At 57.3% G+C, this 25,581-nt stretch overlaps 1 protein-coding gene across 1 annotated transcript in view; it reads left to right on the top strand.

The window, feature by feature from the left end:
* Positions 1-24,572, top strand: part of FBXL18 (F-box and leucine rich repeat protein 18) — a 41,012-nt gene extending 16,440 nt beyond the window's left edge. The window contains 2 exon segments of the mRNA XM_034669764.1: positions 4,091-4,309; positions 19,765-24,572. Of these exon segments, the coding sequence (XP_034525655.1) occupies positions 4,091-4,309; positions 19,765-19,921 (376 nt within the window). The 3' untranslated portion in view covers positions 19,922-24,572.
* The last annotated feature ends 1,009 nt before the right edge of the window (positions 24,573-25,581 follow it).

Genomic DNA, 25,581 nt, shown 5'->3' with positions numbered 1-25,581 from the left:
ATGTCTGATCAGAGCTGGGTACTGCCTGTTCAGAACAAACACCACTTTCTAAAATGCGGCCAAATGGCCCCGTTCCTCTGGATTCCTGCCTTCTGCGGCAAGCCGAGCCCAGGGAGGCTGGAGTGAAAGGAGCAGGTGGTACTTGCCCGCCTGCCGTGGGCAGGAGCCGCAGAGAGGAAGTGGTGCTTCAAGCCCGGGAGAGGCTGGCACGCTGCTGTTAGAGCTTCCCTGGGCAGCTCCTGCTCTTCCCGGTGGAAATGTCCCTGAGACGGCAGCCCTTGGGGTCCCTGGCCGGCCAGCTGCTGTCACCACTGTCCCCATCAGCAAGCCCCATCAGTTGGAGCTTTGTGCCCACTGGGACTCCTGGCCGGGAGCTGTGTCCGTGCAGCCAGGGCCGCTCCTACGGGGAGGTGGTGCAGGAACACGTCGTTCCAGAGGCGCACCTCGGCAGAGAGAATTACAAGCTGGACAGAGAAGGGCACCTTCTTTCCCAGGACTAATTAAGCCCTGCCTCACAGGGGAGGGAGGGGAAAGCATTACCCTGAGTCACCCTGGGCTACTCATGACCTCAGATACAGGGCAGCGTCTGGGCGGAAGCGAGAGGGCTGGTTTGGAGCCAGGCCCTGGAGGCTGTCCCAAGACTGGCCTAGAGGCCTAGCCCCTGCTGGAGGTGGGTGGGCAGATGAGGGGTGCTCCCCGAGCATCTTCCTGTGCCCACAAAACCTTGGGGAGACCAGGCTGCCTCTCGGGGAGCAGGCTCTGGAGGCCAGATGCTCACTGGCTGGGAGGGAGCAGGACTACAGCTCCCCAAGGCAAAGGTGATTGTGATGGATCATTTTCGTCATCCCCAGCCCTGCTGTGCTGGGAGCGGAAGAGAGGTTTGAACACGTGGGCCCCGCCTGTCCAGGCAGCCGGTGGAGTGGACAGGCCTGCCCCCACCCCAGACACCTGTTGCAGGCGTTTTCCTTCGGAGTGGGAGAGCCTGCAAGTGGTTGGCTAGTTGAAAACCGTTTAAAAGCGTGTGTGAACACAGCACACTCACCCTGTGCTTACTGGGTTTGTAACAGAGATCTTCATCCCTTAGCGTGGACCCACAGCGCCACCTAGTGACCGAGGCGCCCCAGGCCTGTGCTTCCTTTCCTGCTGGCCGCCCCAGGAACAAGCCAGAGCCCGGAGGCCTGCTTCTGGGCTTCCGCCCTCCCATTTTCCCACTTTCAGGTCTGCAAAGGGATGCTTATCTTAGGACTTTTAAAAGAATAATTTGTTTTTGAAAGAGAGAATCAAAGAGTGTGTGCAAACATTTTCTCAAGAAAAGGCAACTTTTCAAAAAATTCACATTCCTAACTTGGATGACATTTGCTTGCTGTCTGGGCCCTGCGTGGCTTAGGTTGTCACCTTATCCTTGCTGGGAGGGCATTAGGACTGCACACAGCCACCTTCGCGTCTCTGAGGGGCGCTGCTCTCTGCTGTTGGCTCTCTGAGCTCTTTCTGTGAGGATGGAATTCATTCAGCGGGGTCCGGGGGTAAGGCCCGGCTCCACATCTCTGGTGAGGGACACCCGCTTGCATTGTGTCTCTGACGGCCGTGGCCGCCCCGGGGGATTCTTGCCCTAGCGTTGGTGCCCAGAACGGCCCTGCCAGCAGCCTCCCTCCTGCCTGGTGCTGGGTGCAGCTCTTAGCCCTCATATGCTCTGAGTTTCCACTGGTGGTGGGAGAGTGAACGTGAGGCTTTTTGAAATCTTACCCCAGAAGGACCCACAGTTCCTCTAACAGTATTAGTGTCAGAAGCTTACTAGGATTTCTACTTGCATTTATTTGTTTGTTTATTATTATTATTTTTTTTAGTAATCACTACACCCCATGTGGGGCTTGAACTCATGACCTGGAGATCACACTCCACTTACATTTAATTAAAATTAAGGGGCACCAGGCTTGCTCATTCCGTAGACCATGTAACTCTTGATCTTGGGGTTATGAGTTTGAGCCCCATTTTGGGCATAGAGAGTACTTTAAAATATATATATATATGAAATAAAATTAAAAACCAGTCTCACTAGCCACATTTCAGTGAGTGGTGGCTCCCCCACTGGACAGCTCAGGATGGAACATACCTTGTTGGGGGACGTTCTGTCCGGTGGCTGCTCTATTACGTGGCTGGCATCGCTCTTTTTTCCTCAAAGACCCCATTTTATTTATTTATCTATTTATTAAATATTTTATTTATTTTTAGAGAGAGCACGATCAGGGGGAGGGACAGAAGGAGAGGGAAAGAGAATCTCGAGCAGACGCTGCACTGAGCCTGGAGCCTGATGTGGGGCTCGCTCTCACGACCCTGAGAACATGACCTGAGCTGAAATTAAGAGTGGATGCTCAACTGACTGAGCCCCCCAGGTGCCCCTCAAAGACCCCATTTTAAAATCCTCTCTCCCTTTGTCCTGTGACTTGTTAGTGTCCCTGGGTGTTTGGGTGCTGGGGATCTAGTGTGTGGCCCGTTTGGGTCTTGTTTGGCTTTGAGGACTGGGGGGCCGTCCTCTGCCCTACACCCAGTCCCGGTCAGATCAGCCTCTCTCGGGATGTTGCTGCATTCAGAGCATTTGCGGTCTCTCTCCCCTTGGGGGTTGGGACAGGCTGTCCCCAGCGCAGACCCGCTGCCTTGTGGGCGTGGGTGTGGGCATTTCTTGCTCCTCCTAGAAACTTCTCCTTTTATGAGCACTGCGTTGTCACGTGGCACTCTCCCTGCATGTCCCTACGGTGCTGTGCCTCTGCGTGGCCTTCTTGTAAGGAACGGGCCGCTGGATTAGAGCCCTTAGTCTCGCATGACCTTATCCTGGTGCTGGGTGCAGCTCTTAGCCCTCATATGCTCTGAGTTTCCACTGATGGTGGGAGAGTGAACGTGAGGCTTCATTGCATCTGCCATTGCATCCGCCACGACCCTGTTTCCAAGTGAGGCTTATTCATGGGTGCCAGGGGTCAGGACTGTCACATATCTGAGGGGGGCACAACTCCCACCAGCTCCCTTCTCCCTTCTAGTTCTTGGCCCTCCTCCTGGCGGCTCCTGGAATCCTGTTAGCTTCTCCCAACCCTCCCATCTCCCACGGCTCTCATTCTGGAGGGCTCTTGTGGCCCGTGGCCCTGTGTCCTGCCACAAATCGGGACATCTGCAGGTTCCACAGCCGTGTTCCCAGCTGGTGCTGAGCTGCCCTGTCAGTTTTCCTCAGCGTTTCCAACGGTGTGTCCCCATCACATCGCTCTGCCCTCAGAACTGCTCTGCCCTCTAGGCTTTTCGCCTGGGTGTGCAGAAAGGTCTGGAAGGATTTGGAGTGTCGTCCTTCACGTTCCCGGGTCCTGCTCTGGTCCCTGTGGCCAGAGTGTTAGTGCCAACTCCAGCACTCCTTCCTGCCCATGCCGAGGCCCTGCCCGGCGGCCGGCGTGGCTCTTGCCATCTCTTCCTGTCTGTCTCTCTAAAGCAGGGCTGACCTGGGTGGGTCTCCAGTCTTTCTTCTGTTGTCTGCACCTGCAGTCCTGGCTTTGTAGCTTGGCTCTTTTTCCCTCCCTTCTAGAGGACTGTGGATCTGCCCGGTACTGCCCTACCCTTCCCTCCATGGCTCCAGCGGCCCCGCCTGGCTCGGGCACCTCTTCCGCCCCAACCTCCAGATCCCCTCCCTGTCCCTTGGAGTTTCTTTGTGTGTGACAGACGAGCAGTGATGTGTGACAGGGACCGTATCAAGAACATCTCCCTGCCCCCTGCCCAGCAGGTCAGCGTTTGAGGTGGGTGGGGTGCTGCACGGGCAGGACAGTAAACTGGTGGTCTCTAGGCTCCCAGCTGGGACTTGGCTGGGGTCTGTACAGCAGCTGGCTGCTTGCATCAGGCCTGCGGGGTTTCCCCCCAACTTGGGATCTTCTGCAAAGACCCTGGGGTTGGAGTCCCCTCCCAGCACTCCAGGGGATTGTGGCCTAGACCAGCGTGGGGACAGCTGGTGTAGGCCCTCTTTAGCTCCCAAAGACAGCTTGGGGGGGGTCCTAGACCGAGAGGCCCCTGCGGCCGGCGCGCCCGACAGCAACACGGCGCTCACTGTGCTCTCCCCCCGCAGGCTGGAGCAGCCCTACTTCAGCGCCAATGCGCAGTTCTTCCAGGCGCTCAGCCAGTGCTCCGCGCTGCAGCGCCTGTGCCTAGTGTCCCGCAGCGGCACGCTCCAGCCTGAGGCCGTGCTGGCCTTCATGGCCCGCTGCCTGCACGTTGTCGTGTGCCACATGTTCACCGGGGAGTCCCTGGCCACCTGCAAGAGCCTGCAGCAGTCCCTGCTCCGAAGGTGAGTGGCGGAGGGCGGGCTGGGTGGGGGGCAGGGGGGGCGGTTTTCTGTTTTTTTCTGTTTACTTTGTTCCTCCTCGATTTGTTACTGGGAACTGTGCTGTGAGGAGGAACCTGTCCCTTCTCCGCATTTACTTAGTATTTCTTTGTATCAGTACAGACTCAGGACCTTTATCTTTGGTGGGTTTTCATCACGCTCACGCTATTCCTGTGGTTGCACACATGGTTCCAGATTTGGCCGTGGGGGGGTTTCTTTCAGACCGGGTCCTGTGCCCTTGCAACATGCCCCTTCCTTTTCTGGGCACTTGCTTCCTTTCTCTCACTACCACACATTCCAGCCCCAGCCCTGGAATCAACCATTTCTTCATGGAGCCTGGCTCCGTTTATCGGAGGGTGGAATTAGAAACCAAGGTCGGGTGTTGGGTGTGCTCACTGCTGCTGGGGTGTCATCGCCTCCAGGCCCCCTCTTGGACAATAGGAGTTTCATCTACGTGTGTTCTTACACACACACACACACACACACACACACACACACACACCCTGCATTTCCATATCACCCATGTGCATTGACATTAAAAACGAGTTCATACCGACGCCTCGCATCCCAGCCCAGCGTCCCAGGGTTCCTGCAGACTCCCCTCCTTCCTCTTGACTTTCCTCCCTGTTGGTGAACAGCCTGGCTCTCACCATCCGCAGTGTGTTTGCTGGTTCATTCCGCCCTCCTGCACACAGAAGGCCGTTTTGGGATCTCCAGCTCACCGCCTGGAGGGTGTGTTCGCGCTCTTGTCCGACCTTCGTGGTATCCTGCCTCCAGAGTTGCTCGGGATCGTTCTCTGCTTCCCACCCTCTTCAGTGTGGTCATGTCACTCATTTGTAATGCAGTCAGGTTCCTTTATTACTGCACTGTATTGCATTTGGCATTCACACCACATGCTGGTAGGTTTTATTTGTCCGGGGTGTCGGTGTGTGAAGCCTCACTGTGGCTCAGATTCAGTGCTCTATCAAGTGGCGTCCTTGGAGAAGCAGCGCCCCATGGCCCCGTCCCTCCACCTCGCCACCAAGCCCCTGCGACAACTGGCCTTGTACCTCTCGGTTATTCTTTCCGTATTTTTTTGCACAAATGAACACATAGTATTTTCTCCTACTGCCTTCTTTCTTATGTGTGCTTTGCTTTTTTGCTTAATGTTGTGTATGTTGGAAGTCAGTTTGTCTGGCTCCTGCTCATTCTTCTTACAGTCCTGCATTCTTCCTTCATTGTGGTAAAATATACGTAACACGGTTTCCCATTGTAACTGTTTGTAAGCGTGTAGTCCAGGGGCATTGAGCACACGCTCGCTCTTGTGCAGCACCCCCTCCATCCACAGACTTCATCTTCCCCACGGAGGCTCTGTCTGCATGAACGCTGACCTCCCAGCCCCTGCCCAGCCCCTGCCCAGCCCCGGCTCCCACCCTTTACTTTCTGTCTCTGCGAGTCTGACGGCTCCGGGGACCTCATAGACGTGGAACCTCAGCTCTGGCTTTTTCTGCATTCCCTTGGGAATATATTTTAAGAAGCTTAAAAAAATAGAAATACAAGATTATCATGTATTGATCGAGGTCAAGCTCCTCTGACTTGCTGAACCTCCTGGGATACTTTGCTCTTCAAATCCCCAAGGGCACGCAAGGGCATGGGGCTTTGTTTCTGCACGTTTGTCACACCCACAGACGTGTAACCCTGCACGTGGCTATGCGACCTATGCTTTTCCTCTGACGTGGAGTCGCGATTTCTTGTTACTCTTCACTGGGGCTGCTTCATTCCTGCTGAGAGCAGTGGATTCGTCACATTTGACATGTCTGTTGTGCTGATGGGGATTCGGGTTGTGTCCCGTGTTTCCTCTGTCCCCGGGAGGGTCCTTGTGCAGGCTCCCCCATGGGCAGGTCTGCGGATTTCTAGAAGGGAGTGTGTTCACTCGGGTGTGTTCGAGAAGATGCCCTAATGCTCTCCCAAGCCATGCTTCCGCTCATGGGCTGTGAGAGTCCCTGCCCCACGTCCTTGTCCCAGTCCTTGATATCGCTGGACTTTCAGATTTTCCCGGTCTCCCGGGTGCAGATGGCCCTCCTGCTGTCCACACTTGGGTCTCGTCTGTTCCCAGCGAGCATTGTCTGCTGTGTTTATCACCAGGCTGTATCCTCATCTGTGATCAGCTCTGCAGATCCCTTACTTTTCTGTTGGGTTTCTCTGGGGAGGGGAAGAGGAGAGCTCGGGACCAGTGTGCCTTCACTGTGTCTCGGGTGGGGTGCTGAGTGGTGAGAGGTCAGGCTGCTGCTCCTAGTCAGTGGGCCCACAGTATCGGGGGTCCCAAAGCTCCTGCTTTTCTCCTGGTTTTTCCTGCTTGCTATGTTCATTGTCGCTTCAGATTGATGTCATGAGTTCAGTGACCTCCTCCCCTGCCCCTGTCCTCCCAGAGCTTCAGTTTAAACCTGCCACTTGTCCTTTGCACTGTTCTCCCAGGAGGAGAAAAGCAGTAGCTTCAGGGCCCCCAGGGACTGCTACATGTCAGCCCGAGTGCTTTGCTGCTCGTGCTGGAAGCTCAAAGACTCTGTGTAAACCCAGATCGCACTGGGGGTTGTGTTAACTAAACAAGTGGCCAGATACACCTTTGGCCAGGTAAGTATTTCCTGTCCCTCCAGCAGGCGATGGTGAGCTTGGGTCAGCTCAGGTTGGTGGGGAAGCACTTGAGGGCGGTGGTGTTCGTAGGCTCCCCTTCGGAGGCACGCTCCGGATGCCATGGCCTGTGAGGCCTGTGTGCACGTCTGCAGCGCCCCATGGATCCTCCGGGTCCCCCTGGGCTGTGTGATGGTGGTGACTATCACGTGCAGGCTCTTGGGATTCCTGCGCTCCCAGCTCACGCTGGGAAAGTCAGGCGAGGGGCTGCATGGAAGGCTCCGATGATCGCTGTCAGATTACTCACCTTCGTCTTAGCTTGACCTAAGACAGCTTATCGGGGGGAGCTGTCCTGCGGGCCGACGGGCAGTGGCCGTCTCTGCAGCCAGCGTGAGAAGAAATTCCAAATCATCAGTCTCTACTTTTCTTCTCTGGGCTGAAGCCCTTTGAGGTGCAAGGATTCAGTCCTCTCTCCCTCCCTCCCTCCTTCCCTGCCTCCCTTCCTCCCTTCCATTCTCCCTTCTTCCCTGCCTCCCAGGAAGATATTTTTTAATTTTGAAGACTTTTTTACTTTTTATTATTTTTTAAAAGATTTTATTTAGGGGCGCCTGGGTGGCACAGCGGTTAAGCGTCTGCCTTCAGCTCAGGGCGTGATCCCAGCATTATGGGATCGAGCCCCACATCAGGCTCCTCCGCTATGAGCCTGCTTCTTCCTCTCCCACTCCCCCTGCTTGTGTTCCCTCTCTCGCTGGCTGTCTCTCTCTGTCAAATAAATAAATAAAATCTTTAAAAAAAAAATAAAAAAATAAAAGATTTTATTTATTTATTTAGCAGAGAGAGAGAGTGAGCACAAGCAGGGGGAGCAGCAGGCAGAGGGAGAGGGAGAAGCAGGCTCCCCACCGAGCAGGGAGCCCAAGTGGGGCTCAGTCCCGGGACCCCGAGATCAGGACCTGAACCAAAGGCAGATGCGTAACCGAGCCCCTCAGGTGCCCCGTGAGGATTTTTTATACGTATAACATAAACTTTACCATCTTGACCGTTTTTAAATGTAGAGGCATACCTCACTTTATTGTCCTTTATTCGTATACACTATTTTGTTTTTTGTTTTGTTTCTTTTTTTAAAAATTGAATGTTTGTGACAACTCTGCATTGAGGAAGTTTAGTGTTGTTTTTCCAACACCTTTTCTCACTGTGCGTCTCTGTGTCACATTTTGGCAGTTCTTGCAACATTTCAGACTTTTTTATTGTCATATTTGTTCTGGTGACCCATGATCAGTGGGTATGACTCCATGGAAGCTCAGGTAATGGTTAGCATTGTTTAGCGGTCAAGTATTTTTAAATTAAGGCACGAAGATTGTTTGTGACGATGCCATTGCACTCTGACTGGACCCCAGTACAGAGTAAACGTAACTTACGCGCACTGGGGAACCGAATGGCTCACGTGGCTCTGTTGCGATCCTCACTGCATCTCGGTACTTGCTGTAGTGTGGCGTCTGGAACGGGGTCCGCGGTATCTCTGAGGTAGGTTTGTATAGTGTCCATCGGCACCATCAGCTCTGGATTTTTCCATCTTCCCAGACTGACAGTGTCCCCATGGAACACTAACCCCCGTGCCTCCCCTCCTGGCCCCTGGGGGCCTCTATTTCACTTTCTATTTCTGTGAATTGATGCTAAGATCTTTTTCTTTCTTTCTTTTTTTTTTTTTTTTTAAACTTTTTTTTTTTTTTTTTTTTTTTTTTTTTTTTTAATTTTTTTTTTTTTTTTTTTTTTTTAGATTTTGATTTATTTATTCGACAGAGATAGAGACAGCCAGAGAGAGAGGGAACACAAGCAGGGGGAGTGGGAGAGGAAGAAGCAGGCTCACAGCAGAAGAGCCTGATGTGGGACTCGATCCCATAACGCCGGGATCATGCCCTGAGCTGAAGGCAGACGCTTAACCACTATGCCACCCAGGCGCCCCTCTTTTTTTTTTTTTTTTAAGATTTTATTTTTCAGTCATCTCTACACCCAACATGGGGCTCGAACTCACAACCCTGAGATCGAGAGTCACACATTCCGCTGCCTGAGCCAGCCCAGTGCCCTGATGCTAAGATCTTTTAACTCTGAAATTCTTTCTGTCTTTGCACTTCATTCAGACTTTGAAGCGGCAGTTACTTGGACAGTCGTGGGCAAAGGCAGTGAGTTTAAAACACTTCCTGCTCCTGTTGGGGTAGCGTTTCCCCTCCTGCCCTCTGCTAGGGGCCTCCGTAGAAGGCGTACGTGCCCTTGCGTGCAGCTCTCTGCAGAGCAGGGCCCCCTGGTCCCCTAGTGAGTGTGGCATTCCTGGAGGTGAAGCTGGAACACAGGGACGCTTGCAGAATTTGAAAAGTCGAGAGGAATGCTTCATGGAGAGACTTTGACCCAAGCAGGTCGTTTGGGCAGTGGCCATTTAGAGACCTCTCATGAGGAAACGCCACTGGCCGTGGGAGTGCGGTGCTCCCGAGAGCTGAGCATGGGTGCCTCGTTTCAGCATGGCCAAGACGGTCGCTGCTTCCTCCCCCGGTTTTGTGTCCTGATGGTCAGAGTTGATGACAAGGAGGCCCCAGCTGCTCACAAAATTCTGAGAAGAGCCATGAGCCTGGAGGTCTCCTGAATTCTAAGGCTCCGGTGGCCTTGCCGGACAGACTTCATGTCAGTCTGTTGTCTTTGTGGTTTGTTGCTGAACTTCTCAGGAGAAATCTTATTAGCTAAGGTTTCTCCATCTCTGGTTGTTAAAATAGTATGTGTTTATAATATTTCTAAACATTGGGACCATACATCAAGCTACTTTTAAGTGAAAGCCCCCCATGGTTCCACCAAGCAGAGGTCGTCATGGATGGCAGACCTTATTATATGGTTTTGTACTCGATTTTTTTTTAAAAGATTTTATTTATTTATTTGAGAGTGAGAGCGCGGGAGAGAGAGCGAGAAAAAGCACAAGCAGGGGGAGCGGCAGAGGGAGAGGGAGAAGCAGACTCCCCGCTGAGTAGGGAGCCCTGTGTGGGGCTCGATCCCAGGACCCTGGGAGCATGACCTGAACCGAAGGCAGATGCTTAACTGACTGAGCCACCCAGGCACCCCCTCTGATTTTTTTTTTTAATTTAATTTAATTTTTTGTTTTATTTTTTCTTAAAAGATTTTATTTATTTGACAGAGAGAGAGATAGCCAGCGAGAGAGGGAACACAAGCAGGGGGAGTGGGAGAGGAAGAGGCAGGCTCCCAGCGGAGCAGGGAGCCTGTTGCGGGGCTCGATCCCAGGATCTTGACCTGGGATCGTGACCTGAGCCGATGGCAGATGCTTAATGACTGAGCCACCCGGGTGCCCCTAAATTTTATTTTTAAGTAATCTCTCCTCCCAGTGTGGGGCTCGAACTCACAGCCACAAATCAGGAGCTGCGTGCTCTACCGACTAAGCCAGCCCGGCGCCCCTACCCTGATTTTTAAAAAATTTAACACGTCATGGATTGTTTTTGTATCGATGAATCCGTAAATGACTATTTTTAATTGTTTCGTATCCCATTATACAGGTGTCGTCGTGGTTTCTGGGCTGGCTGTCGTAGCTAACTATGTGTGTTATTGACTTCTCTTCACTTTACACCTCGAGTTTTCCGGCTCTGGAACCCGGGGAGAGGCCCGGGTGTTGGCCAGGGCACGCTTACTGTCGTGTCTGCACACTCAGCATCCTCGTTGTGTAAAATAGAGCCCATGCCTGTTGGCATGCTCGGTTTTCAGAGGGGTCAATCCGATGCTGGCTGTCCAGCACCCAGGCGCGTGAGCTTTGGGATGGACCATAGCTGTCTGGGAAGCGGGGTGCAGGGCAGGTGCTCTCCCCACCCACCTGCTCTCTGTCCGCTGGGCTGGCGGCTGGAGTAGGAGGAGGCGAAGGCTGATTTTCTCGGGTGCAGTGATGAAGACGTTGGGCCAGCTCTGCCCTTTTAGCCTCCGGGAAGAGCCGTCGGTGCTCTTGTCACCCTCGCTGGCTCGCATTAGGTCATCGCACTCCTGGGGGCTCCAGCTTGGGGGAGCTGACACCTCCCTGCTAGACATGTTCTGCCCAAAGGGGCTTGGATTGGCCTGTCAGCTCCTTCCTGTTGCCAAGAGCCAGCGGCTCTGCCACTTCTCACCCCTGGAGGGCAGCTTCCTGCGGAGACGGGAACCAGCTTTGGGTTTTCCCACCACGTACACGCGAGCCTTCTCAGAAACCCAGAATAAATGTCTGAGGTCACCACGCCGTTGAGAGATTGTGCTGTGACAAGAGAGGATCTGGACATCTGCCTCCCGTGTAGGCATCACTAGCTGGTGAAGCTGCTTTGTCTTCCTGATCTTCAGACTCCTCCCCAACACAGTGCTCCCGGCCAGCTGGTCAGATTGGCGCTGAGATGCCAGTCCCTGCTCTGAGCTTCTCTTTCTCGCTCTTGGTTCTGTGCACAAGGTCCCTGTCTGCACCCCTTCTCTGCCTGGAGCCTACGTGCGTCTTCCCGGCCGGTGCTGGTGGCCTGCCCACGTGCAGCGCCTGCCGGGCTGTGAGCTCCCTCCTCTGGCCTCACGGACTGTACCCACCGGCCCCTTTCTTAGGCCACGTAGCACACACAATTATGTGTTTTGGAGCCCCATCAGACAATGAGGTTTGGGGACTGGCGTGTGATAGCTCTGCTTTCCCAGCGTATCTTTGTGCTCTGCTCTGAACACAAGTCAGGTGCAGGCTTGGGCTCACCGGCGGCCCCAGGGGGCTCTGGTCACGGCGCTGACGCCTGGAGCACGGTACCTGAGAGCAGTCGGCCTTGGGTCATTGGACTTCCTGGGCAGAAGCTGCACCAGTCCTCTGTCCCCGTGTCCCAGCACCTGGCACAGCCCCTGGCCGTGGTGGGGCCCACTGAGTGCCTGGCGCTGGCTATGGGGCGTTAAGGGCATGCTCCGGCCCACTGTGCTGAGAACCCTGTACGTGTGGCTGTCCTTGTGCGCTCCTCCAGCACACCTCCTTCAAGTCTCTGCTCTGGGCCCCCGTCTTGGACGCTGTGTGCTGTGCAAGCACCCCGTTTGCATGCCAGAACCCTGTTACTCCTCTGTTGTTCAAGCCTCCCAGAATTCCTGCGAGATACATGCTATTAGCTCCAGTGTACAGATGGGGAAACTGAGGCTCTGGGAGGTGCAGCTGAGGAGTGTAGCCTGGACCCCAGCATGGACAGAATGGGAGGTTGTGTCCAGAGGGAAGAAGGGCACCCGCCCCCTCCAGAGGGCTGTGCCGGGTGCTGTGTGGGGCTCTCCAGAGCCATGTGGGCATCTCACCCTGAGCCCCCAAGGCCTGAGGGAGGCTCACAGGGCTGGAGACTCTTCTGTGCTTGTCAGGGCTGCATCCTGATCCAGGTCTACTGGAAGCCTTTCTCCTCCAGCCGTGCTGCTGGGGGCCGGGCTGAGATGCAGCCCGACGGGACAGGCACTGGTGTGCACATATCCTTCTGATGGCCTCTGCTGCTTAGAATTGCCTGTGTGTCTGGGCTGTCCAGCACAGCCTGCAGAGGTCTTTCCTGGCTGGGAAGCAGCACAGGGTGGCTCCAGGCAGCTCGGGCTGCGCACCGGAGACCTGCTGGCCTTGCAACCGGGTCTTGCGGCTGAGCAGGGGCCCTGGCTGCTTTTCTGCGACATACCCAGCAGATGGCGCCGCGGCTCACGGTAACCAGCGTGTCCCTGCGGAGAGCCCTGGTTTCTCTCCTGGAGGCCTGCATTCCACCGAGGGGAGAACTTGAAAAGGGAAAGGCTGGAATCTGTTCTCACTTTTCTGAGGCCTTTCTTTTTTTCTTATCTCCTTCCCTGCCTCAGGCTCAGAAAATTATTGAGCGAGAGGAGCTCCTGGCCCCAGGCTGTTGTGCTACTCCCTGGCCGGAGTATGGAGGTCTGGTTTCTCCCTGACTCGGCTGTGACTCAGCCACGGGGCTGCTGTGACATCTGCCGTCCTGGCGCCTCTCTCCAGGGCCAGCACCTTCCCGCTGGCTCATGTGTCTGACCTCCAAGTGGCTTTGTGTCAGAGGTCGTGCTGCGGTGCCAGCCGCTCTGGCCCTTCTGGGACCTGGCTTTGCAGCCTAGCCCTTAGGCGGGCTGCCTGTTTCCTCAGCTGGGAGGGGAGTTGGTGGCGGCCATGTGTGTCCAGCACCAGGCAGGGCATCCTGACAGGCATTCGTGCTCTTATTTCCTGTTCTTTGCTTTTTCAAGTTTGAAACATTAAACATTTGCGCCCTTCTCTGCCCTCTCTGGCATCACCCCCGCTAGGTTTGGAGGGGCTTCTTCTGCGTGTTTCCCCACTTCAGGTCTAGAGGTGGGACAGTGCTGTGGGGCAGGGACACCTGTAGGCCTGGGAGCTCTCGGGGCCCCTCGGGGGAGCAAGATGAAGCTTTCCACCTGCCACCCCCCTGCTCCCACCCCCACCGTGAAAACACCCCAGTTCATCGGGTCAGGCGTTTGCCCCCCTTCTCTTGTGGCCTCAGACACCTTGCCTGGAGCCAGCCTCTATCTGTTCCCTTTGCTGTCTCTCTAGAAACCCAGAGTCGTCCTGTCCTGGCCGAGTGAGTGCCGCACAACCGCCCCGCTGGGCTGCCCTCCATTGGGCCCTGGTCAGACTGCAGTATGGGCAGCGTCCGAGGCGAGGAGCTGGGCTGCACGTGGCCCTCTGCGGTGGGACTGCCCTTTGCTTCTTCCTGTCCGAGCTGTGCACGGAGCCACATCTCTGCTGTCCACATTCCCCGGCCTGGCACCGGGTAGGGAGGGCCCTTTCCAGGGGCTGTGGCCTCTCTGATTTTCTTTGATGCTGCCCTTCCTGGAAGCTGCCTGCAGGCGTTTTGTGGGGGGAGTTGGGCAAGGCCAGTGCCCGCACTCCAGTCTTCGTGGTGTCCTATGCAGAGTGATAGCAACTCGCTTTGGTCTGTGTGGCCTCCTGCTGAGGTCAGCCCCACCTTCTCCCTTGGATCCCATGAGCGGGGCTTGCGCGGCGGCGGCCTCTACACTTTCTGGCTGTGTGACTTTGAGCCGGTCATTTCCTGTCCGAGGTGCCGCTCCTGGTGGAAGTAGCAGTCATGGTCCCTGCCTCCCGTGCTGCTCTAACCTTCTGGTGATGGCGTCACCGGCCACTCTGTGCCCACCCCAATGCGTGTTACTGGGGTGGTGGCAGGGCCTTCTGCTCTGCAGATGGGGCAGCCTGGCTGTGTGAGGTTCGCGGATTGCCGTGGTCACTCTGCAAGGGAACGGCTCTCTGCTGCTCCCGTGATATCCCGCAGGGCCCTGTGTGAATGGCAGGGACGGTCGGGGGAGCAAGGTGATGGGCAGAAGAGGCTTGTGCCCTGACGCGTCCCGTGTCTGTTGCTGGCGCTGTCTGAGATGAGGACGTGCGGGTTCTGAACCTTGGCGGAGTGCTCTCCAGAAGGTGCTGGCCTTCTTGGGCCAGTGTCCTCGGGGGCCACGTCCATTCCTGGTCCTTCCAGGCCATGTGTGTTTACTTGTCACTGACCTCTGTCGGTTGTCACCCTGAGGGGGTCGCGGCTTGGAGCAGTGTAGCCTCCTTTTCCAGGAATGGCAGGAACCCTGTTCCTGGGCGGGAGCAGGCGAGACTCGGGTTGGCGGGGTCGGACATTCCGCCAGTCTGGGTCAGGTCTCAGCCTGAGGCCCCGTGGAAATTCCTTCCCCCAGGCGTCCCGGAGTATGTTTCTCAGCCTAGGCTGTGCTGGTGAGGAATGTGGGCCTGCGAGGCTGGCAGGCGGTTTGCTGCAAGTCCCAAGCCGCCCGAGCCACCGTGCCCGGCTCCCGCCCCTGCCCTGCCGCCCTGCTCTGTGCTGGCAAGCGCAAGGCTGAGCCCCTGGGCCGGGGCCGCGGCCCCGACCCTTCTGTTCCAATGTGCCGCTTCATGCCCCAAAAACGCGCAGGGCTCCGTCTGTGTTTGTGTTTTGTAAACGTGTCTAGAAACGAGTAAAGTTTACAGATGGAGCAATTAATTGTTTAAGTCTGGGGAACCCTGGGAGCTCTAGAATGGAAAGTGGATTTTAAAATACAGACTTAGCGCAGTTTTACGGCCTTAATTGCTGTTAAAGGGGCAGTTGAGCTCCATCATGAATCGCATCGGCTTGCCACGTTTTCGTGGCAGGTTTCTGGGAGCATTTCGTCATTCCTACCTGGAACGCCGAGCCGCATGTGACCCGGAAAAGGACCAGGCCGACTGGGCTTTGCTGCAGGTTCCGGGTGGGGGGGACCCTCGGCCTCGCCTCAGAGCTTGGAGGCTGGTGAGTTCTGGCTCGGTTTGTGCAGAGGCCCACGGGGCTGGATCTGGGAGCGGACAGGCCTTGGGCCTGGTGCTATGGGAGCCATGGCGGCCGCCCACTGGTGGGGGTGGAGAGGAACGTCAGGAGCCAGACTGTAGCCCCGGCTACTGACCGGCGTGGAAGACGTTCAGTGATGAAATCTGTGGTCCAGATTGTCTGGCCACCCGAGTGGAGGGATGAGGTCCAGTGGCCCCATGGTGGGCTGTGGCTGCCTGCATCTGCTAGTGGGCTAGAGACCTTTCCCACCCCCAAGGAGTCTCTCCTAGGGTCCTCTGAGGCCGTGAGGGCAGGATCGCTAGACAGAAGCAGGGTCTGGGCTGATTCCAGGCTGCTCTCATGTTGGCTCTGGGCATCCGCAGGATTATCGGTGAGCCCGGAAGGTGCTCCCTGCGCTCCTCCCCAGAGCAGCATCTGAGGTCTGTGCGCTTTGACAGACGTCCGCTTATCACCTCCAGGTTGTTTTATTCCTGGCCACTGTCTGCCTTTGTGTTGCTTGAAGACCGTTGTTAGGGCACGCCTGAGTGGTTCTTCTCACTTATCTCACTACTTTGGCTTTTCTTTAAGACCTTTATCTTGGGGGGAAGAGGCTGTGGGCTTCAGTGTTGTTTCTCGTTCTCTGGCAAAGAAGCACACCCAGCAGGTGTTTCGAAGCTGATTGAACCCGTTCTGCCTCTGGGCTGCTTCCTAGCCTGCCCCTCCAAGACCCCTTTCTGGTTCCGTGACACCCGCAGGCCTTGAGGTCCCGGGGTCCCACCCTCGCTGTGGAGTTGGGCCCAGACTGGTTCCGGCATGGTAACCGCAGGATGTACCTTTCCTGAGCCCCCGTGTCGTCTGCTTGTGCTGGTGATGAGCATGGAGCCCAGGCTGGTTCTCTCTGCTTCTCTGAAAGGCCTACAGGCAGCTGCAAAGTGGACTTAGAAGATGAAGGGGCCCTAGGAGATCGGGGGAGTCTTTTCCTAGCCATTCTCCCTTTTGATTGCTCCAGAACTGTATTCTCTTGACCCAGTTAGGGTGGGTGGGTCAGCCAGCTTCTCACTATGGCCCTTAAGTGGTATCTGAGTTTGTTGAAGGCTTGTCTTCTGAGATATAAAAATGTTCATACGTTTTGACCCAGTAACCCTATTTCTGGGATTTATTCTGAGGATACAATTCAAGATGCTGTATTAAATGATGTTTAACAGCATCATAGTAAGAGAGAAGCCTCCACACGTGTCCATCGGGGATGATGCCTGAGCAGGTGTGCTGCCCCCGAGTGCCGAGCGGGAGGTCCGGGGAGGCCGGCCCGAGGCTGGGCAGTGCTGGGTGCCCTGTCTCTGTCAGGCCGGGATGGACACGGTCTTTGTCTAACATGAAGACATCAAGGACTGGAAGGCAGTGCAACAAACCTGACTCCCATTGTGTATGTTTCGATCCATCACCGAAGCCACATCTAGAACAAGTGTGTTCAGTACCGCAGGATAACGTGCGACAGCAGGACTCCGATGAGGAAGCGGGCGGGGCGGGTGGCTGGCCCAGCTGAGGAGGGCCAGGGGCTCTGTCCCGAGAGCGGGGCCCTGGCTCTGCACTCCTGCACACATTTTCTGCCATATTTTCTCTTTTTAAGATGTTTAAAATTTATTTATTTGAGAGAGAGAGAGTGAGCGAGCACAGAGGCAGAGGGAGAAGGAGAAGCTGACTCCCCGCTGAGCAGGGAGCCCGACGCGGGACTTGATCCCATGACCCCAAGATCGTGACCTGAGCCAGAGGCAGACGCTTAACCGACTAAGCACCCAGGCGCCCCTGTCATCTTTTCTCTTTAAACAAAACAATAGTTTAGAAATAAGCAAACCCTCCTTTCTGCTTCCGGGAGCGTTCAGAGAAGGTATTTGGGGTCCTGAGGTTTTCGGATAGCTGAAGGCACACGTTAGATGCCCGGGGTCAGTTTGCAACGGCTCAGGTAGAGATTCTTGTCTGATGCAGTACTTCCCTTCCAGCCGTTACAAATGGCGGAGTGTAAGCATGGTTGAACTTTTCTTAAATGCTATCCTCAGGCCCTCCGGGAAGGGCAGGCCTTCTGCCCCATCCACGGAGACCCCTGGTTGACCTGCTTCTCATGGGGTCTCCTCCCCGCCTCTGCTGTCACCTCTTGCTGCCTCTGGTGGGAGCCAGGCGGCCCAACTCACAGGTGCCGGGTTTTAGAAAAGCGAGCGGGGCCCTGTGCGTGGGGCTCCTCTGCTCCTCGGTGAGGTCCCTGGCTGGCAGTTCCGGGAAGGCCGGGGTGCCTGCCTCGTGCTCTGCCCGACGCATGTCCCATGTCTGCATTGCTGCCCAGGACAGCACGGGGTGTAACCTAGCCTGAGGAGCATAGCAGGAGACCTCCTTGGGGTGCCTCAGTCTGGGGTCTGGGGGTGAGCCTCTTGACCTCCTAGGCCTCGTTCTTGTCCTCCGAACTCACGGCCAGAAGCGCAGCCTTGAGTCTTTGCCTTGGCAATGCCATTGGCCCTGGTCAGGGGAGAGGTCCTGAGAGGTGACCCGTCCTGCCGTTAGTCACTAGCCTACAATGACTTCTAAACATGGGTAGCCAGAAGTTTTATTTCATTGGGGCTGTTTACTTAAATCTCAAACTATATCTGAAATCAAAAGAACATTGTGACACGTTCATAAGTTATGAGGCAGGATACACCCCCTGCCCACCCCGCCAAGAACTTGCCTCCCCCTGTGGGGCCCCTTCCCTCCCAAAGGGAGTCCCAGCCCTGTACTTGCACTCGAATGATTGCCGTCTTCCCCCTTGTCACCGCTTCTCGTCTCCACTCTGGGCGAGGCCCGCCCAGCTGTGTGATGTCTTTGGTGATGTCGCTGGCCATCCGGGCCGGTGGGGGCCGGGAGGCTGCAGCTGAGTGTGTGCACAGGTTCCTTGAGGCCCAGGGAGGGGGTTTGCAAAGAAAGTGACTGAGTCTGCTTTCCGGAGCTCTGTCCAAGTCCAGGTGAATCCAGGTGTGAACCGAGAGCAAGCAGGAAGTGGGGTTGTGTTGGGGGGGGCACCTCCACTTGTTGCCCCGGTGACCTTCTGTGCGAGGTCCCAAGTGCTGTTGGGGTGGCTCCCTGGCCCGCCTCCGCCACCCGGAGCCGCCCGGGGCACCGCGGAGGGAGCGGAGCCAGGCAGCGCAGCCTGCATTCCTGGCTTTGGTGAGAAATCAATCCCCCTTTAGCATCTTGACAGCAGCTTGTGAAGATTCTGGGGTGCCGCTGGCCTCAGGAAGGGCAGGCGGGCGGAGGAGTCTTTGCACGCACATCCCACATCCGAGAATATTTTGTTTCAAGTAAATCACACGGCGGGTTTGCAGGCAAGGACTTGCCGGCAAGGTTCATGGTCACAGATGCTGCTGCCCGCGAGCAGAGCACTGAGCTTAGAACTGGGAGGCATTTCCTTGGCGCCTTTATTGCCAAAACATCTAGCTTTGTGAGTACCTTTTTGGCATTTACTTTACATGTGTCATAAATCCATCAGTGCCTCCTCTGCAGGCCATGGGGCGGGCCGGGCTACGGCTCTCTTGTCCCTTCCAGTGGGTGCAGGGCTGGAGGGGACTTGCCTTAGTTTTGGCAAGTGCCCAGGTTCCTTACCCTGTGGGCACCTTCCCATCTCCTGCCCTTCGAGCCTGAGGGACAGAAGTTACTCCGGGGTCTGGATGTCTGCTGTCGCACTCTGTGGGAACCCGTGTGTCTCCCTTTTCCTGGACCCCTGCAGCCGGCACTTCTGTTTCGTCTCTTTGCTGCTCCACACCAGGACCGGCCGCTGAGCGCCTGAGGGACTGTGGCCAGGGCATGCCCTTCCCAGGCGGGAAGGGGGCTGGTCACCTCCCCGGCTTTCCACGTGGGGCCCTGGGGAGGGTGATCTGAGACACTCCATGGCCACTGTACGCTTCTGTGCTACATCGGGGAGACTGTCCCCCTGTGGGGTGCGAAGGGTGGGGAGGTCACCGGGCAGCCATTTGTCTCGCGTTCTGATGGAGGCTCGTGGCTCCCAGCAGCAGGATCTGGCAGGGTTACCGCCTCGCTGCCGTGGGAGTTCATGCCCCTTGAGGGTGGCCTGTGCCCACGCGGGTTTGGCTGTCTGTCCCTTCCCTCCACTCCTTGAGGGTGTTGTCCTGGCTGTGGACAGAGGTGTGGCTTTGCATGGCTTGGGTGGCTCCCAGGAGCCCCTGCTACGCAGGAACGCGGCAGCCTGTTTGGACAGGCTGCTCTCCTGCTCTCTCCCTGGGCCGGCGAACTCCTGAGGCCGCCCGATGGGTGTCTCCGGATGGGTGCCTCCTGATGGGTGCCTCCTGAGTGCCCCCTAGAAGCAGCCCCACCCCCAAGCAGGCGCATCTCCCTCTGCCCGCCTCTCCTGGAGCCGCAGGTTGAGGCCCGGAGGCGCGTGTCTGCCGGCGGGAGGTCTGGGCTGGCCTTGCACCCTGCAGGCTGCCCCTCCCTCCGCACCGCCAGGGCCCCTCCGCTAACGGCTTGCCTCTGGTTCAGTTTCCAGGCTGAACGGCCCGCGCTGAATGTCGTCATCTTCCCTCTGCTGCACGAGGGCCTGACCAATGTCATCCGGGACGTCCCCATGGTGCACCTGGATGAGATCACCTTATTTAAAAGCAGAGTGGCTGAGGAGCCGCCAAACCTGTGGTGGTGACAGGGACAGCCAGCACCAGGCGAAGCTGCTTCCGGCAGCCAAGCCTTCCTCCTGCCACTGTCGCCTGTCAGTCTCCCGGGCCTGGAAGCAGGACGGCCCTGATGGCCATGTGGCCTGCTGCTGCTGCTCACCGCCTGCCCCTGCCGGACACCGGGGCCCGTCAGGTCCCAGGAGGAAGGACGCCCCCTCTGCCCGGCCATCCCGCACACCCATCGTCTCCCAGGGTCTCCCGAAGCTTCCTCTTGCTTTCTCTCGGCGCTCAGTGAAACGTGGGTCTCATCCGTGAGGATGAGGAAGAAGAGCTGGCTGTCTGGGTGACCTGCGGGGCCTGGTGTGTGTGTTTCTAAACTGAGACACATCCGTCACGGAGCGCTGACTCCCTGGGGCCCTGACCAGGTCTCCAGAGCAGCACGGGGCTGCCCCCCACCGCTGCTTCAACCCTCCGGAGTGTCTCGTGTGTCTGGCCACCTGCCATCAGGCTCTGTGGAGGGGTGGCCTTGGGCCCGGGGCTGGGGGTGGAGGTGTGGTGTGGAGGTGCTCACACAGTGACACGATGGCATTGCTGGTGACCACGTGCCCAAGTGCCCCTTCCCTCGGGCCAGCTGGAAGCACGACGCAGTGGGGAGCTCTGGATTGGGGGCTCTCTTTCCCAGTAACACACGTTTTAACCCAATTATGTCTCCAGTGTGTTTCCAGCCAGATGGCATCAGACAAGTTCAGGGCCACTGACTGGCTGGGCAGGGACCCCCCTGGGGCTGGGATTGTGGGGCGAGGCCTGGGGCAGGCCCGCCATGCAGCCAGCACGGCACTCAGCTTTAGGACCTGTTCTCCGTGAAGATCTGTGTTTCTGGGGAAATACGTACCTGGCTTCATTTAAGAAAACTTGAAATATTAAAACTTAGAAAGGACATTTAAGGCCAGAGTAGTGATCAAACTATCCTGTTTCATATAGCTTTATTTAGCACTTTAAAAAATTCAGTGCAGCTATTCCAAAAATGGGGAGTGACCTCCCAGTGTCCAGGGCCTCCCGCTCCGTGCTGAGCCGGCTGCCTTCTCGACCGCAAGACTCTCCCCAGAGCCGGTGGCCCTTCGGCTGATGGCTTCCGAGGGGCTGCGATCGGGTCCCTCCGCCACGGGTCTGGCCCTGACCACTCTCGGTGTTGCTCTTGGAGGCTTGCTAGGGGTGCGGGGCACTGTTGCGTGGCTTCCAGCCAGGGGCACGTCAGTCCTGCAGAGGCTGCCTCTCCGGCATCCCCAGCCTCCCTCTCTCTCTGGGTTGGGGGTGCAGAGCCCACCAGGCCCTGCTCACGCTGCTGGTGCCCATTGTGGCTGCCATCTGTTCTGGGGCCCCCAGCCCGGCCATCTTCCCACTTTGTGTCTGTGGTGATGGTCCCCCTCCCCTCATTCCGTGTAGTGTGTCCTGCAGCTTACCTACTAAAAGACTAGGTCCATGGCCCTGGGGCTTTTCATTTGCCTCTCCTTCCCTGGGTTCTTGAGGGACAAACAATTCAGCAAGCCCAACCCCGCAGGGCTGAGGGGGTCCAGGAGGCCAAACAGCAGCTGCAGGAATCTAGCAGTCCTGGGGTCAGGGCCATGGGAGGCACAGTCTGGCAGCATCTGCCCATCCCAGGGGCTCTGCTCTGCCCTCCCCCCTCCTGAGTGGATGGGGGTCTGCATGGGTGGCGTGGGGTGAGTCGCCTCCCTCCTTGCTGTGCTTTTCATGCCCTCTCCCTGCCTCGGGCTTGGCAGAGGGACTGGTCTGCAGGCCGCCCACAGGTGAATGCCTACAGCCTTCACCTTGGAGGGCCTGATGTGGTCTGAGAGCCCTGCCTGGCCTTGTAAGCCAAGGGACAGGCTGCCCTGGGCCCCAGAGAGCCAGGCTGAGGTCCCTTTAGGGCCCCATGGCTGTAGATGAGGGTCTGAGAGTTGGTGGGCGCACCTCTCCTCCCCAGTTTTGGAGTATTTCTTTCAGGTGGTGCCCAGAGACCTCCCCCCCAGGCAAGGGTGGTCAGGAGGGGGGTGGTATGGGGACTGACCACTTCTTATCCTCCAAGCAAGCATGTGGCTGGCCGCAGCCTGACTGGCAGAGGGGTGTCTCCTCCAGAGCAGCCCGGGCTCAGGCTGGAGAATGAGCTCTCCACTAGGCTGTGATTGTGTGTTCATGCACTTGCCTGGGCGGCCTGTTCTCACGAGCAAGCAGTTTTAACCAGCAGCATCATTTATGCCAACAAACAGGGCCTGGGGGTGGGGGGAGGCGTCCACCCGGGGCTGGCGGCGTGAGCTGCCGCGGAGAGCCGCTCCCACACAGCAGACCTTGTATTTTTAGCGTCCCCGTAACCATCCTGCTACTAGAGTAAGAACTTCCGCCGCTTCTGCCCCCGAGACGGGACGCACCAGATGCTAATAATGTGCTTATTCTCGCTAAGTGCTATTTTGGCAGCGGTGTTAATTGCAATTTCTATTCTGCAACGTTTTATGCTGGGAAAAGAACCCACCCTAATGGTCCCCAATTGGCAGAACTGGGCTGTTAAGTGTGGGCCATATGCTGCCTGCTGAGAGGGGCCTGGTCAGCACTGCTGGCTGCGTGTGTGTGCGTGTGCATGCGTGTGTGTATGTGTGCGTGCACACACATGAGTGTCGTCTGCTGTGTACAGATGCGTGTGTGTGCACGTTTCTGCATGTGATCGCGTGTGTGCGTGTATGAGAGAGAGGGAGGGAGAGAGGGAGGGAGAGGGAGAAGAGAGACTGGGGGAGGTGGGAATGATGAGGGGAGAGGAGAGACGAGATCAGGGCATTTATCCCTTTGTTAAAGTAGAAGCCCCCTGCCCTCCTGAGGCCACCCCTCCCGCCTGCGCCCACCCTGCCCCTTGACCCTGTGGCTCGCTCCCCTCCGCTCTGGTCCGCCGGGCGTGCCTGCCGCCGGGGCTCTGACTTGGCTGCCACGCCGCCACACAAGCCGCCACACAAGCCAGCCGGAGGGTGTGAAGGTGCTTTCCTGGGGGCAGCCTCTGGAGCCTGAGGAGAGCAGAGGCCTGCCGCCTCCCTTCCCTGTCGGTGGCTTTTCATTCTCACGTGCAAGTATTTTTACTTCCCAGCCCAAGGAGGCTGGATTAGGGACCCTTCACTCTGTTGTTTCCCCGGGGGACAGATCTTATCTCTGCTGGCAGCTGTCCTCTGAAGACCCAAGGATTCACGTGTCTGGGCGCCTGTGTCCGACACCAGCCTGGAGGGTGCTGTGCTCGGGCCTGCGGCTGTGGCCCAGGACGGGCCCCGGGGTGATGCCCCCCACATAGACCTCGGGCAGCTCTACAAGGCTAGGTGTTGAGGGCGAGGCTCCCTTAACCACCCCTGTACCAGGATCCATGGCTGCAGGCCGCCTGGCTGAGAGGACGAAGGTTGGCGGAGGCCTGGCTGGGAGAGCTGGGCCAGGGGAGCGGAGCCGCAGGAGCCGGATGTCTGTTGGCCCTCGAGGGTCTGAAACCAGCCTGTGCCATCCTGGTTGTGCCAGCGGCCCTCCCGGAGTCTGTGCCAAGAAGGCGACGATCCCGCAGCCTCCCCCCACCTTGCAGGAAGGGAACCCGCCGGGGACCCACCGTCACGACCTCCTCTGAGTGGCGCAGGGCCAGTGGGCAGTCTCCTGCTCCCTCCGGCCCTCATCATCTGCTCCGGGAGGGTTTGAGAATTGCCGGGGACTCTTACAAAAGAAGAATAAGAAATGAGAAATTAGTGGGCAAGGATAACGCAGTGTGGCTGGTGGTGGCAGATTTCAGCGGAGACCCCAGATTTCCGATGGAGACTTGGAAGGGGACATAGGCGCCTACAGTTTCTTGGCATTGGTCCTTAGCCTCCTCCCCGACACTTCAACAGGTGGGGACGAGATTGTGTGGCAGGGGCTCAGGTGCCCTTGTTGTGCTCACTGGCCTTGTTGGCGCTGGGGGCTCGGGTTTCTCGTGGGGAGTCTCTTAAGTTCGCTGACACAGGCTGGACGGTGTCTCCTGAATGTCTCAATTACTTTCTAGAACTCTTTCAGAAACCGTGGGCGGGTGGGGGTGGGAGGGGGAGGTTGCATTCATGTCACGGGGTCCGGGGACCTGCCGCACCGGGCCGGGGAATGGGGGGGCCCCAGGGCTGCTCATGGCCGTGAGGTCAGGGAGCCACGTGCACGGCCTGGGAGGCTTGGTCTGCAGCAGAAGCAGCTGCTCGGCTGGACCTGATGGGATGGTTTTCTGTGGAACCGTAACAGTGCGGGCCAGAGGTTCTCTGGTGTGCTCACTGGAGTGGGGTGGGGGGGTTGGAGGGCGAGGGGGCGGGAGAGGCGGCCACGCGACGGCCGTGGTGCAGGTGGCGCGTCGGGCCCTGGCGGGGGCCCGCTCAGGCCACTGCCTGTCCGTATGTGGCCGACCAGAAGCAGTTGAGCTCAGCTTGTTTTTAAAGGGGGTGGGGGGGTGAGTCGGCCAGGGGGCTCATGGTATGTGGTGACCAGGTGCTAAGTGACCAAATACGTGTCACCTGCCTTTCCACACAGACCTCCTTTTCCGTCTGGTGATACCCACTCCTGAATTTTGTGTTCAAATGACATTTTGAATGGGTATTTTCATGTAAACTTGTGGCATGTGGAAAGTTTCAAATAAAGTGGACTTGATTTAGAAAACCAGGTGGTCATGCAGTCCTTCCGGAAGGGACACTCCCTGACCTTTCCCCTGTGACATTTCCCCAGTGACCCTCTCCAGCCCTGGGGGTGGGCCAAGGCGGTGGCGGGGTAGGGGACACTCATAACCCATGGCTGTTCTGACATTGGGATTACCTGCTTGGAGACGTGAGACCCGGGGGGGATCCGGAGGCTGCCAGGGGCCCCCAGGAGGCAGCTGCTGGGTCAGCCTGTGCGGGCCCGGGAGGGAGGCCGTGGACCACTGGAGCACATTCACACTGCTGTACAGCCACCACCATCCAGAACCTTCCATCCCCCCACACTGAGACTCTGTCCCCATGACACACTGACCCCCACCCCCTCCCCAGTCCCCGGCACCACCATCTGTTCTCTGTCTCTGTGAACCTGACGACTCTGGGAACCTTGAAGGGGTGAATTCATGTAGGATTCATCCTTCTGGGATGGGCTTATTTGCAACATCTCTTTTATTTTTTTTATATTTAATTTAATTTAATTTAATTTATTTATTTGGGGGGGAGAGAGAGAGAGCATGAGCAGGGGGAGGAGCAGAAGGAGAAGCAGACTCCCCACTGAGCAGGGAGCCCGATGCGGGGCTTGATCCTGGTGCTCCGGGATCACGACCTGAGCTGAAGGCAGATGCTTCACTGGCTGAGCCACCCAGGCGCCCCTGCAGCATCTGCTTTAGGCAGAAGTGTCCTTCACCAGACCTGGGCTCTGGGAAGGCACTCTGGTGCAGCGTGGAGAGGGGAGAAGGTGACAGCTGAGCCAGAGAGACTGGGGCGGGGGGCAGGCGTCTGGGTAGGAGCGGGGACCTGGATTTGGGAGGGGCCAGGGCCCCAGGAGGCTGCGGGACAGAGGGACAAGGGGCCGAAGAGGGCTCCGCTGCAGCTCCTGAGCTCCCCGCCTGGTCCCCCGGAGGAGAGTCGCCTGAGGCAAAATGGCGATCAGTGGGCAGGGGCCTCCATCCTTCCCAACTGTCCGAGCCAGTCAC

This window comes from Ailuropoda melanoleuca, chromosome 10 (genome assembly GCF_002007445.2).
Source record: "Ailuropoda melanoleuca isolate Jingjing chromosome 10, ASM200744v2, whole genome shotgun sequence".
Taxonomy (NCBI): Eukaryota; Metazoa; Chordata; class Mammalia; order Carnivora; family Ursidae; genus Ailuropoda; species Ailuropoda melanoleuca.
The sequence above is the reverse complement of the archived record's forward strand: the minus strand, read 5'-3'. Positions and strand labels throughout refer to the sequence as shown.